The sequence below is a fragment of the Urocampus carinirostris genome, chromosome 10 (assembly GCF_059441175.1).
Source record: "Urocampus carinirostris isolate Australia breed hairy pipefish chromosome 10, RoL_Ucar_1.0, whole genome shotgun sequence".
Lineage (NCBI taxonomy): Eukaryota > Metazoa > Chordata > Actinopteri > Syngnathiformes > Syngnathidae > Urocampus > Urocampus carinirostris.
This window is the reverse complement of record NC_142358.1, coordinates 5,312,498-5,327,491: the sequence shown is the minus strand read 5'-3', so window position 1 is coordinate 5,327,491 and position 14,994 is coordinate 5,312,498. Positions and strand designations below refer to the sequence as shown.

Sequence of the window (14,994 nt, the reverse complement as noted above, 5' to 3'; positions counted from 1 at the left end):
GACATGTTAATTATATTGTGGTGATTTTTTGTAAGAAGACCAAACACAGTACGCCAGAGTAAAACATGAAATATAAAGACTTTGAAGAGAAAAGAGATAAAACACTATCAGAATGGATGGGCCAAAAAAACTAATAATTACAACATAGTGCTTAGAAAAACTGGCCTAAGTTATAATAATATAAATGCAATTAAAAACAGTGCAATGTAACAATAGTGCAATGAAAATGAGTGCACTAACTTCAACAACAAGCAATTTACTCCCTCCCCCCATGTATTTCACAAGGTATTTTATATATGATTTCATGACACAGTACATACATATATTTTGTACAGTGATAATGACATGAAAAGAACACATTTGGTATCCGTCATTGAATAAGTTTAAAAAATAATGAATGTTTGGTCATTGTTTAGCATTTCAATCCAGATTAATACGTATAAATACTTTTTCAAAAAATTATACTGTAATACTTATTTAAAAAATTAGAAAAAGTGCACTTTTTTTGAAAGAGGAAGAGCAGCAGGTTCTCTAAAACTACCTCGTGTCTGTCCGTGAACACCACAGAAAAACGAGTTAGAAACGTAGCTTTTGATGTTGGAAATTATAAGACAAACGGCCAAGGCCAAATAGTTCTGATTGAAAATCAACAGTCCATTGGAAATTGGCACGCAAACGTGTTGCTGACTAAATTTTGTCAGCAAAATTCATCGCCTACTCAAACAACACTTCTTGGAAATACACAGAAGATATTGCGTAATATTTACCGGAGAAAATAACACATGCGCAAACAAACATTTTCATGGTGGTGGTAATGACAAATCAGTATTTTCCCCTGAGAAAGAAAATGAAAGGAAACAATTCTTGACAAAAAAAATCTAAATTTTAAGGGATGAAACAAAGTAAAAATGTGTGAACAAAAACAGAAACTCAAAAATGAAACGCCCCCAAAGAATGAATCCAATTAAAACAAACTAAATGCTTGTTTCGCACTGGCTTGCTAAAATCAAGGTACAATAACAAATGATGAATAACTAAAGAACAGGATTATTACTAAATGCTAATTTAGTCATTTTGCATGTATTACATTCTAATAAAACAACATAAAAGGCATGTGATTGCTTTAAAAATCACGAATGGTGAATAGTGACAAGAAAACAGGAGTAGGAGGGAATTGATGACGATGGTGTGGTAGTCGGGTCAGTTTATTGGAACAAACGAGTCACACTTGCGTGTTTCCCAAAGAAATATCATAATAATAATAGTAAATTAAGCAAGCGCCATACATACCCTAGTGCCAGTCAATCAACTTTACGGACAAATTGATTAAATGTCACTCAAAGTCTGTGTTTATGTAATGAAATGCTGTAATAAATTAGCAGTAGAGCAGAAGGATTCAAGAAGTTTTAAAAAAAAGTCGGTAGAATTTAACGCATCTCCTGGTTCTGTGTGGAAAATTAAAAGTAAACAGCTGCAACGTGCACCAACCCCATACCGAGTGAACGCTAGCCTTGTCTGGCTGACCTTACTTTAGATACCCCCCCCCCCCCCCCCCAAACAAATTAAGCTGTTAATTAATAAAATTACACCAAAATAATGCAGATAAGAAACGAGAGTTTTTTGGAAGGGGGGGTATGAGAGGTGACAGAAAATAATTGAGCAGCACTAAGCACTGCCGTAAATGTGACATTATAACATAGTTCTTTCAGAAACCTTTATGTTTAATTTTATGTTATTTTCGGCTGAAATCAATGAGTGCATCATTATTTCTTTCAATCCAATAAGCCAATTAGATGTATGGTAGCAAGCGGTAAACACTGTCATGTTAAAATATCATATGGATTGTGAGTGAGTGCCTCAAAAAAAAAAAAATAAATAAATAAATAAATAAAAGAGTGGTGTATTTACAATCACCCCCCCCCCCCCCCCCCCCCACACGCACACCAAATCTGCAAACATCGGCACATCCTTCCAAAAATAAGCTGCAAGAAACAAAGCATCATCACGATTGTCCGGGATGTTTGTGTTTGAGGAACAAAGACATTTACGCAACAATGACTCGCTGTCATGCTGCCCCTGAGTCAAGTCCTTCCTCGCAGACGTGTTCTAAGACGGGAGCGTCGGTTAGCACGATTGGCTAACCAAAAACCACCATGACTGCTAGACAATTGCTAAACAAAACACTCCCTTTCTTCAAAGGTGACATCACAACAGACCACAAAAACATGTTAACCGAATGAGGAATTAACTGGCTGTCTTTTTTTCTTTGGGGCGGGTGGTCATATACATTTTTCTCTCTTACAAAGGGACTTCCCTATATGTCATGTGTCACTGGCAGAAGGAGCTGAAAACAAAGAAACAAAACCCGAAAACTTGAAGCTACAGTAGTAACTTTTTGGTTTCATGTTAATTGTCCAATTGTATTTGGAGTCATGGGCCAAATTTGGTTAAAAAATGTTACAAGGGAGCCCAACCAGGAGACCTATCTTTTTTTCATTTATGGATAAATACAGTAAGTCACAAAAGTGAGTACATCCCTCACATTTCTGTAGAGATTTTAGAATTATGTTTAATTGAAAAACACTGAAGAAACATCGTCTTGACACAATGAAAGGTAGACTGTGCAAAGTGTATGTAGCAGTGTAAAGTTATTTTCCCCCTCCAAAAACTCAAAATATAGCCATTAGCGGCTAAACCCCTTGTAGCAAAAGTACACCCTAAAGTAAAAGTTCCTGAAGTTTAATATTTTGTGTGGCCAATATGATTTTGCAAAACCACCCTAATCCTCCTGACCATGGATTTTACCAGAGCCTCGCAAATTGCCACTGGAATGCTCATGACAATGTGGGATATTCAAGATCTTGTGCTTCTCTACCTTCCGCTTAATGATGCCCCAAAATGTTCTATTGGGTTTAGATCTGGAGACATGCTTGGCCAGTCTATCCCATTTACCTTTAGCCTTGGTCATCTTAGAGGTGTTTTGGGGTCATTGTCAGGCTGGAACATCGCCCTGTGACCCAGTTTCTAGAGGGAGGGGATTATTCCTTGTATTATTCCAGTATTTCACAGTCTATGCTTGTGTTCATGGTTTCCTCTGTGAAATGCAACTCAGCAATTCCAGTTGCACTCATACAGCCCCAAACCATGACATTCCCAACACCATGCTTTACTTAAGCACGACACAAACATGTTTGTACTCCGCACCAGGTTGCTGCCACACGTGCCTCACACCATCTGAGCCAAATAAATGATTGTCTTATTAGACCCGAGCATATCTTTTCCAGTAAGCCATGGCCATTAGTTTACATACTTTTCGTTATGTCAAAGCGATGTTTCTTTAGTAATGTTCTATTAAACATTAGCATGAAATCTCTGCAGAAATGTGAGGGGTGTAATCACTTTTGTGACATGCTGTATACATGCAGACATCTACATGATACATTTATATCTTAGTTTTTTAATAAATTAATTTCATCAAAATGGTTTTGAAACTCCCACAATTACGGTAAAAATAATATATTTAGTCCCTCTTTTGGACACTAAATTAGATATTTAGTTTTGTAGTACTACTGTAGTTGAACATTTTTTAGAATTCCCGTAGTGATATTTTTGTAGTATTATTGTAGTTTTTCTAAAGTAGAATTTTGTCGTATATCTGTAGTAGTATTCTTGTAGTGCCAACTGTACTTGACGTTAGTGTTTATGCCTTAAATGTGTATTAATTTCTGGCTTTTAGCATTTACAACAACAAACTGCTATTTCTTATGGACTTGTGTTCAGTGTGGTATCTTGTTTGTGGCTTTTTAGATTTTATTTCATTCATTTTTATGACACAGCAAAATATTTGCAAAAAAAGCTTGACATTACAAGAAATGTAAAACAAAAACACGTGCACAGAGGGAGTAGGCTGAAGCCAAAGAGCCGAAGCAGAGTGCTTCATGAAAAAAAGTAAATTAAATTAAAATCCTTGGAGGAGAAGCAAAGCCGCCTCACCGTGGTTGTTGTCGTCGGCCTGGTTGAAGCCGCACAGCTGGCAGATGGCTCGCACCCACTTATTCATCTCCTCTTCGGTCTCAGCCACAAGGTAGAAGGTTCGCTCCGAGGTTTTGAGGTCGAAGACAAAGCTGTCCTGAAACTCCTTCCTCTTGAAGGTCAGGCCAGCATCCACCTGCTCGCAGCAGTGTAGGTCGATGACCCGGATGGGCTTCTTGGAGTGGTCGTTCTTGTAGTACTCAAGTGCATCGGGGTCACCACTCATGCGCCCGCTGCGCAGAATGAACCAGCGCTTCTTCCATGCCTGGACGGGACAGATAAGACTTGGTGACGCAGCTGACATACTACAACTACAACCACCACTACAACACAACAACTCCTCGAGGAGTTGGCACTAGGTAAGGAAAAACGCCTGAACTTGCCATCCCTCAGCTCAACTTTGTTTTTGCCAATAATTTCAATGCTATTTTCAAAATCAAACACGAGTGTGTGGTTTTTGGTGTGTGTTTGTGGCAGGTGTTTACGCCTACGAGCCCAACTTATTTCCTGTGCCGATATCCCTTCCAAAGCAGTAAAACACTGGCGTGACAGTTTGTGACCTCAACAACCACACCACTAAAGTTTCAATGCTGCCACTATAGAAAAGTGTAGAATACTTTACCGATTGGTTACAACCCAGTGAACATTGTTTATATATTAGACATGGCACTCCAGGGGAAACATCTGAGACATAAAAGAGAAAAAAAAAAACTTGAAAAAAAAAAAAAAAAAAAGAATATAAGGATATACCCGTATATGGCTAATATTTAGGAGAATGTCTTTAAGAGACAGTCTATATCATCTGACCACTAGATGTCGCCGTATTGTGCAATGCAACTGAAAATGTCTGCTACAAGAACAAGGAAGAATACAAACTACAGGGATTTAAAGTGAGAAAAAAACCACTATATTTTTCTAATTTTTTGCCCGAATTTTCGCAAGGTTTTTGGGTCAAATCAACGCAAGTATCGGGTCGGACAAATTTGAAATAACGCAATTCAGGGTCAAACACAAAAACTAGACTGAACCAATACCTGGGTTAATTTGGCCCAACGTCCTGCATTATTTTGTAGAGAATAACCCCGCAAAACCCCAAAAAATGTTACCATTTACATTTGTTGCTGCACTTTTGGTGTTTGAATATCCTTCATTGGATTTGATTAATTATGAGCATTTGTACATCATTTTAATTGAATCTTTTGTTGATGGGAGACCTTGCTGTGTGCTTTTGGCAGCGTTGACAAAGAACCAGTGCTGCATAGCCGCCTTTGCAAACATGTTTAGCAGCTATCTTTTAGCCCGGAGATACGAGAGGAAGGAGATAAACCAGGAAGAGGCGAGCCAGGCGGGGGAGGAGGCTTGGGGGAAGCTTCTTGGACACAGGCCAGCGATGCACTTCCACCAGCCCGTGTCTGCTGACAAACGGGATCCTGCAGCTCCAGCCACCCTCCACCCCCCGATTTGGCCCCCCAACCCTGCCTCTCAACTGAAACAATACAGAACCAAGCGACAACTCCGGTCGCAGACATTGCCCGGGAGAAATGAAGCTTGTCCTGCTTGGGGCAAAAGAAAGACACTTGACTGTCATTGAGCTCTTGAGCTTCCTGTTGACCACGGTTCATGAGGGCCTTCCTGTACAGGATGGCTATGCCCCTCCCAACTCAATGAACCACTTGGACTGACTGGTGTTGACATTTTGTCCAACTTGTTTACATTAAAGGCAGAAAAAAAATGAATGGGAAATTTACCGGTCATCTTTTTAAGGAAAAACTAAACTGACAAGACCTACAATATTTAGTCTTGTAAACCGCACGGGTTTTTTTTTACCCAAAGAAGAACTCAAAGTTTTTGGTGCGCTACATACAAGGTGTTTTACTGTATTTGTGCAATAATTAATCAGTGAAAAAATATCATTACTACAATTGCAAAACATTAGTTGCAACTGGAATCATACCCAGGTCGGGGCAGAGAGAGCACTGAATCCTAACTACTGGGCCGGCAGTAACACGGATGACATAAAATAAAGCATAAGACTTTCAGTACTCATTATCACATTGTTTTCACTTATTGTGCCATTTGTCTCTGGTACCGTGCGTAAAATCATGCGAAGATGAGTTTAAACCTGATGCCTTCTCATGTGTCATGTTATCACTGGTGAGGATACAGGGCGCTTACCACCGCAACTCAGGTTTCCCCATTGCAACCAACCACAAAGTTTGAGCTGAGGAAAAGCGAAACAAAATTTAGTACAGGTTTTTTATCAAAATTAAAGGGTGCGCGTTATACGCAAGTGCGCGTTACACACAGATAAATACAGTAAAATAAATGTTATCATAAGCTGGCACCAGGTAAAAGGATATATGTTATTGGTGGGATGGAAGTATAACTGAGTAAAAAAATTGATATTGGTTCAGGGTTTTAAATAAATGGAATCAAAGCTTTTAGATTGTTTTACCTCAGACATATTCAATATTGGTACATAAAAGCATGAATTGATAATTAGATTGTTTTATTACAATACATACATGACAAAATGTAATCATAAAGGCCTTCTGGTATTTTTTCTGCTATAACCTTAAAACATACTCTAACATGTCAAAATGTTTTAATATTTTTAACATTGATCTAAAATTTCAAATATATTTTATTCTTATTTATTGAATAATATTCTTTAAAACCCCAAAATTATATTTTTAATGACTTGACATGTACTCCCTCTACATGATTACATCTGAAATTGAATTTGACATTACATATTTAATTTTGACAAAATATGAGAAAACAACATTCAATTAAAGTGAATCCAAAAACAATGATATCAACTTAAATCAAGTTTAGAAAAGGAAACCTGTTTATTTGATTGAGACCAGCCAAAATTTGAATTTTATGTGTAAATCATGAATCTAAAATGAAAACTGTGGAGGTTTGATTCTGATTGACAGATTTTGACTTTTCTGTGCTGAAAACATTTCAAACTCATCACAATACCTTGAATAGATTAGCTTGAAGATGAATACATGTAATTCGTAACAATTGGATGCGTAAAACCAGAAACAGCAGCGGTTTCAACAATTCAAAATTTGATAAACACACACACATTAAAAAATGTCACTGAAAAACATTTAACTGGTGGAAGTCTGTTTCCTGTTGGACGGATAAACGTTAAGGGGATAGCTCAATATTGTTGCCTAATATGTAAGCTAGCATCTACCACGGCAGGAAACAGAAGAGTGAATATTGAGGAGTTTTATGTTGATAACGGCAGATGCTTTTCTCCGAACAGAGATGTTTCTGAAGGCTCGAAATGGGTTTCGAAGAAAAGACTTTGGCGCGTTACTTTTCTTAGAATTTAGTTTTGCGGCAATTTGATCTGATTGGTTTAACTATAGTTACAGCCATAACAAATTACCTTATGGATAGAGTAGAGTCCTGGGTTACAACGTCCCTATTACAATGTAAAATCAGATGTATTTTCAGACCCAAGGTAGATGACAATACTCCTGCAATTTGAGGTTTGTACCTTACTATTTTTTCTCGTTTCTATGTGAAATATGATTGATTTTGGCCACTAAATATCAAAAACAAATTATTGATCATGCACAAAAAATTAATTGTATGTGGTGTTCTTTAAGTTACATCTTAAAGCTGCCTGTCTGCTATTGGTTGACATTTTATAAGATGATGGTCTGCTATTGGTTTGTGTCACACCATAATGAGGATGAAAATATTCTATAATTGATGACTTTCTTCCCTTTTATAGATGTGCCCAAAATGTAAGAGTTTGATATATAAGTTTTATTTTAAATTAAATATGGTACATACCACAAAAAATAAACTTACAGCAGGTTACCTACTTTACCTTCTAGCAAAGGATTATCCATGAACAAAAAGAAACAGCAGGGTAGTCCTGGTTTTGATCAAGAGAGATGGTCATTGGTCCATACAATATCATGTATTACCCATTATCTGTCTGCAGTAGCTGGACTTGAACCCTGAACCACCACACGGTGGGGCTGCGCACTAACCACCCAGCCGCCGCCGCGCTGCCTTTCCAGCAATGCCATGTTATTTCGCACTTTTTGTGATTTCTTGTTTTAAGTGTCTGCTTCTATTTTTGACGTTTTTCATCCTGTTTGACAACTACACTTTGGATTAGTTTCTATCCTATCGTTATGGGTTTTAACGCACAAAAATGCGTTTATTCGAGGAATCAACTCCTTGCCCTGAAGAATTCTCGTGCCGGCGTGATGAGGGAGCCCTATCATGGATGCAGAGCCGAAGCTAAGGCTAAGCGGCTAGCAGCATTATAAGTCTTCGTTACCGTCCGTAATCATGGTAAATGTGAACTCTCTACCAAATCACGTCTAGCATCCCGGATGCTGACGTGGAGCCACCCGGAGCTATCCGGCTTCAGCGCCGTTAGACAGAGACACTAAAGCCTGCGGGAAGCGGAGAGGAGGTGGACTCGCTATCTACGTGAACACGAGGTGGTGTATCCCTGGACACAAAGATTTCCATCTGCTGCAGGGACGTAAAAATTTTGGACTAGCGTGTGACATCATTCACCTTGCTATGGCTAAACTACAACAAAGCACCCCGAGGGCATCCTGTTAATCTGTTAATAAACAACAAAGGAGACTGCTGGAAGTGTGAATTTCCCTACGGAAATTCTATCTATCTATCTGTCCATCTATATTTCAATTCATACATAGTACAACAATGCTCGTCTTTGTCTTTTTTTACTTTAGATTGGTTAATGAGGGCTAAAAGTTAAAATACCGCTTAATAAATATAGTTATTTTTAAAAAAACAACAATAAAAGTAGCTATTTTCTCCTTTGCCATTAACACAGTTTATTTTTGCTGAATGTCGGGGTGAAAACAAAAACTCCCTCCCACAATGCCTTTCACTTTCTTTGTTCAGTTTAAAATGTCGTTTGCTTCGTAAAAATACAAATCATTTTTTTGTACTGTATTAACCATCTCTAATCTTGTACTTGACGCTAAAGGGCAAAGTAAAAACTTGATAGCGATTGAAACGAAGCTTTTTATTATCAAGAAATACGAAGAAGGCACATGCATCGTTACTCTCGCAAAGGAATATGGCTATTACTAATCGACGTGAGGGACTATTATTAAAATAATAAAGGAAATCAAATAAATCTTCTATGGGTATGAAAATATTTTAATGTGGTAGGTCTAAAATCAGTTTTATTTTGAATCCGCCATCTCCTCCCATCTTTGCTTACACCCACTACTTCACTGTACCAGCTCAAGTCAGGTCACACCAAAGGTAAATATTTTTCGCTTTCCTTTCCATGTATTTATAAGGGTATTTAATTTTGCACATGTGTAACGGGTGTAATAATAACTTTTATTTTATTGAAATTCCTGCTAAAATATGTGTATAGTTTTTGGTAAATGTCCTGCAATGCTGAGTCCAACAGTGCCATCTGCTGGTATGGGGTGGGGTTTGGTTTTGGCTTCTAACATGTGACCAGGAGGCGGGGTTTGTCGTCAGTTTTACCAGAGTACTACAAAGAGATCAAAGAGATCAGACCCAGCAGAAAAAGCTAATGTTGTGACTCATCCATTTGCAGAAACTGTAATAATAAAAACCTCATCATCCAGTCCAGCGTGAATGTGGATCTTTGGTGGGACACGTACACCGCGGTTACATTGGTGCCGTGACCCGTGACTTCTATCAAGCTCTCCGAACCGATGACTGTCCTACCTGCCACATCATTTCATGAAGCCATCAGCTCACAGTATTTAAAACTGCTATACAGTGACGTGTTACGCAGGCGATTTTGACTTATTTACATCTTTGAAACATGTTTAATCAGAGCACAAGTGACATTTCTGAGGGTGTAGCTGATCAGATGACAAATATTATTCAGGAGATAGGACATAAATTGGCTGATAGCATTTTCTCACGTATACAGTCACACAATATAGTAGCTCCTAGCGCTGCTGCTACACAAGATGTAGCAAAAATGTTGAGTAAGCCTGGTCATGTGTCAGATGAATCACAGGTTCAGGTGGTGACACAGAGAAAGCTCAAAGAACCACCATCATTTACTGGGGAAGGCTCAGACTCAATAAAAATACATGAGTGGGAAGATCTAATGAGGACATTTATTAAAAAGAGTAATGTGAGACTTGAAGAGCAAGCAGAGGAAATCCTTATACATTTGAGAGGAAAAGCTAAAGATGTAGTTAGGTTTGGCATTAGAAACAGTAATATAGACGTCTATACCCGCCCTGACATGATTTATAGTCTTCTCAGGAAACACTTTAGCTGCACCAAGTACTCTGCTGTCCCTTTAGCTGACTTTTATTCAACTTTGCCCAAACACTAGGAAGACCCCTATGACTACTGGCTGAGACTAAACAGAGCATCTGACCTTGCCTCTGAGTGCTTGAGTGAGCAGGGCAAAACATTTGACAACCCTGAAATAGAGGTTACTCGCATGTTTATTAGGAACTGCCCATGCAAGGAACTGGCACTCACTTACAGATCAAAAACCATCGAAAAGTGGTCAGCATGTGAGGTACTAGAGGTGCTGAATGAATACCACGCTGAGAAGAGCTACAAAGCAGATTCCCTACAACAACCTGCGAATAGAGCGGAAATTGCCGTACACAAAGCTGAGGTGAACCATGGTCCAACAATCGTGCACGAGCCACCGCAGACTTCGAGCCCACAGTATGTCTCTCTAACGGACGTTATTAGTATGTTGGAGAAAGTTCTGCTACGTGTTACCTCGAACCAGTTTCAAGAGAGAGGGGGAGCTCCAACCAGGCGACCTGGAGCCAGAATCAATGGTTTCACTGCCAAGCCATGTATCATTTGCAAAGAAGTCGAACACAGTGCTCTCTCTCATTGCCGAGACAAAAACCTTTGCTTTCACTGCCATGCCCCAGGGCATTCTCGACGTGATTGTCCAGTGACGAAAGTTGTCCCGCTGCCTCAGGGAAACTAACTGATCTGCGCTTAGGGGAGAACAGTGCAGATCAACTGAGTATACCTTCCACCACTAATGTGAAGCCTGACATGCAAGATAATAAATCAATTTATGAGTTATATAGCAACAAGATACCTCCATCGAAGAAGCTGATCTTTCAGGGGTTTCAGAGAATAGCGGAGACTGACGAACTGTTTTACACACCTGTACTTGTGCAAGAAGGCCCCACTTTCAGAGCGCTGTTGGACAGCGGGTCGATGGCTTGTACAGTAAGTGAGGACACGGCTAAGTCCCTCCTGCAGCAATTCCCTGATATGATGAGTTACACGGCCGATGATTATGTCATTGTAGGCTGCGGTGGACACCAAGTTTCTCCCAGAGATATGTACGACATTCACGTCACAGTTTACGGGTGCCAAATGATAATACCAGTAATGGTGGTGCCAGGCCAGACAGAACAGATGATCCTTGGCAGCAATGCCATCAAATATATTTTGACTCAATTGAAAAGTAATGATGGCTATTGGAGATTAGTTTCCACTCCTGACAACGGTCTGTCCGATAACCACAGTCAATTCCTGTCAATGCTTTCCAACACAGAGAGATGGAGAGGTGATTGCATTCCAGACAAGGTAGGGACAGTAAAAATCAAGAGTTGCGTGACGCTGAATCCACGGACCGAGTACGTTATTTGGGGCAAGTTACCTGAGTTGGCCGGGACGTCTGCGGGCAGCACAGTGGTCGTTGAGCCAACTCAATCAAAAGCTGGGCCCAGACAAGTCCTTGTCGGAAGAGTTGTTACTCCACTCTGGGGAGATGGATGGGTGCCTGTTAAAGTCTTTAATCCCACGGACAGAGTTGTGGTGCTGAGGAGAAACAGGAAAATTGCAGATGTGTCTCCTTGTATCGCAGCGGAAGACCTGCCCAATGCAGAGGAGGTCAAGTGCAACGTGCAGAGTGTACAGAGCAAAGAGGTCCGACCCAGGTCAGAAGAGGACATGATGCGTACATTGGAAGCTTTGGGACTGCAAGACATTGACCTGAAGTCATGTGAGGTTTCGCTGCAGTGTAAAGACAAGCTCCTTCATATCATCAAACAATTCGAGTCAATCTTTTCTCGCCATAAGATGGACTGTGGAGAGGCCAAAGAGTTTGTACATCGTATCCACCTTGTTGATGATAAGCCGTTCCGTCTACCCTACAGACGTATACCACCAAGTCAGTATGAAAAACTGAGGACGACTCTGAACGAGATGGAAGAGAAAGGAATTATTCAGAAGTCGACTAGCGACTATGCATCTGCGCTTGTTCTCATATGGAAGCGGAATGGAGAACTAAGGGTATGTACTGATTTCAGAAGGCTTAATGCAAGAACCATAAAGGATGCCTACCCACTACCGCATCAAGCTGATGCTTTGGCCGCACTTGGGGGAAATGCCTTTTTCTCCACAATGGACCTGACGTCAGGCTACTACAATGTCCCCTTGCACCCTGATGACAAAAAGTACACGGCATTCTCCTCACCATTCGGGCTTCACGAGTACAACCGGCTCTCTCAGGGACTTTGCAACAGCCCAGCAACATTTATGAGGATGATGATGTCGATATTCGGTGATCAGAATTTCATGAGCCTATTATGTTACCTGGACGATCTGATGGTGTTTGCCCCCACAGAGGAAGTTGCACTCCAACGCCTCAAGTGGTGTTTACTCGTCTCAAGGAACACAACCTCAAACTCGCACCCAAAAAGTGTTTTTTCCTCAGACGGACTGTGAAATTTCTTGGGCATGTCATCAGTGAGGATGGAATTCGGACTGACCCCGAGAAGGTGAGAGCGATAAATGACGTACAAGTCGCTGATCTAATGGAGTCGGATGGCAAGACGCCATGCCCTAGTAAAATCAGATCTTTTCTAGGCATGGTGATGTATTTCCAAAGCTTCATTGAAGCATGTTCTGCGAAGGCAAAACCTCTGTTCAGGCTCACATCTGAATCTGGTGGCAAGCATAAGCGCAAGAGAGCCCGCAAGAAAGGTCAAGTGAAGCTGACGCCTGCAGATTGGTCCGATGCATGCCAGAACGCATTTGAAACACTGAAGCACGACCTCGTGACAGGTGTCACTCTGGCCCACCCAGATTTTGATGCGCCGTTTATTCTGGCTGTCGACGCATCCTTCGATGGGATTGGAGCAGTCTTGTCACAGCTGCCACCTGGTGGAAAAGTAGCCAGACCAGTCGCCTTTGCAAGTAAGACGCTCTCTCGCTCCCAGCTCAACTACCCTGCACACAGGCTCGAATTTCTTGCTTTGAAATGGGCGGTATGTGATAAATTCAGCCATTGGTTGAAAGGAAGACACTTTACCACGTGGACCGACAATAACCCACTGACATACATTTTGACCAAACCAAGACTTGATGCGTGTGAACAGCGGTGGGTAGCGAAGCTAGCTGCATACAATTTTGACCTGAAGTACATTCCAGGCCCAAAGAACATCGTAGCCGACGCTCTGAGCCGTGAGCCATTTGTACAGTCATGTGTGGGTCATCGCCTTGTTACCGAGCCCTATACCTCGCTCTTGGACCAAGTCAACGGGGTGAACAACAGGACTGTGCAAGAGGTGTTCAGAGTATCCAACAATTGTCACGCTGTTGTAGACGAGAGTGCTGGGACATCAGACGAGTCAGTAAAAAGGGCAATTCCATCAGGCTCCAATGGTTCTGTGACATCAGAAGAAGTTGCTGCTGTCTTCAGTGCTCAGTCCACTGGTGGCGTGGGTCAAGTGATGGGAACAGATGCCAACTTCAATCTTCTGCAGAAGGGAGATCAGTCAACGGCACTCCCACAAAGTCAGCTTGTTAGTTTACAAGAACAGGACAACACAATAAGCAGAACCATGTACTTTGTGCATAGACACAAGAGACCTACCAGGCGTGAGAGAGCTGTCGAGTCGCCTAGTGTGATGAAACTACTGAAGCATTGGAGCAGACTCACCATACAGAATGGCATGCTCTACAAAATAAGGAAAGATCCTCACATGGCCAAGAAAATGTTCCAGTTTGTGGTGCCTGATTCATTGAAACAGAAAGTCCTTCAAGGTTTACATGACTCAGCAGGTCACCAAGGCCAGAACCGTACTTTGTCTTTGGTGAGGCAACGATTCTTCTGGAATGGCATGGAACGTGATGTTGTGAATTATGTCAAATCCTGTCAGCGTTGTGTAGTAGGGAAAACACCGGAACCACACAACCGTGCACCACTCAAGAACATAGTCACCTCTGAGCCTATGGAGTTGGTCTGTATAGACTTTTGGACTGCTGAGCAAGAGAACAAGTCTGTAGATGTCCTTGTCGTAACTGATCATTTCTCCAAGATGGCGCACGCCTTCCCTTGCAGGAATCAAACCGCCAAACAAGTTGCTCGCCGTCTGTGGCAGGATTTCTTCCTTGTCTATGGTTTCCCTCGGCGTATCCACTCTGATCAGGGAGCTAATTTTGAGAGCAAACTGATCAAAGAGCTTCTAGAGATGGCAGGGGTGCAGAAATCCCATACGACTCCGTACCACCCAATGGGAAATGGTATCGCAGAACGATTCAACCGAACATTAGGATATATGATCAGAACCCTTCCCCCTCAGCCCAAAGCAAAGTGGCCACAAATGCTGCAGCAGCTCACATTCTGCTATAACTGCACAGAGCATGAGACAACAGGGTTTGCACCGTTTTACCTAGTGTTTGGTAGGATTCCTCGTCTCCCTGTCGATGTCATGTTTCAACATGCTAATACCAATGACGCTGTTGTCAGCTACTCTGACTTTGTAAGCCATCTCAAAAAAGATCTACATGAAGCTGCTCAGATTGTACAGAGGAATACTCTCAGAGAACAGACTCGTCATGCCAAGCTGTACAACCGTAGGGCCAAAGGATCACCCCTCGCCGTGGGAGACCGGGTGTTGATCGCCAACAGAGGTGTCCCGGGGAAACGCAAAGTTGCAGATA

The 14,994-nt window shown here is 41.2% G+C and overlaps 1 protein-coding gene across 3 annotated transcripts in view; it reads right to left on the bottom strand.

Moving 5' to 3' along the window:
* The window catches only part of gab2 (GRB2-associated binding protein 2), an 86,524-nt gene that overhangs the window by 29,908 nt on the left and 41,622 nt on the right, over nucleotides 1–14,994 (bottom strand). For all 3 annotated transcript variants that reach the window (XM_088345711.1, XM_088345713.1, XM_088345712.1), the window contains exon 3: nucleotides 3,994–4,297. In XM_088345711.1, the coding sequence (XP_088201837.1) occupies nucleotides 3,994–4,297 (304 nt within the window). The remainder of the gene's footprint in view (nucleotides 1–3,993; nucleotides 4,298–14,994) is intronic.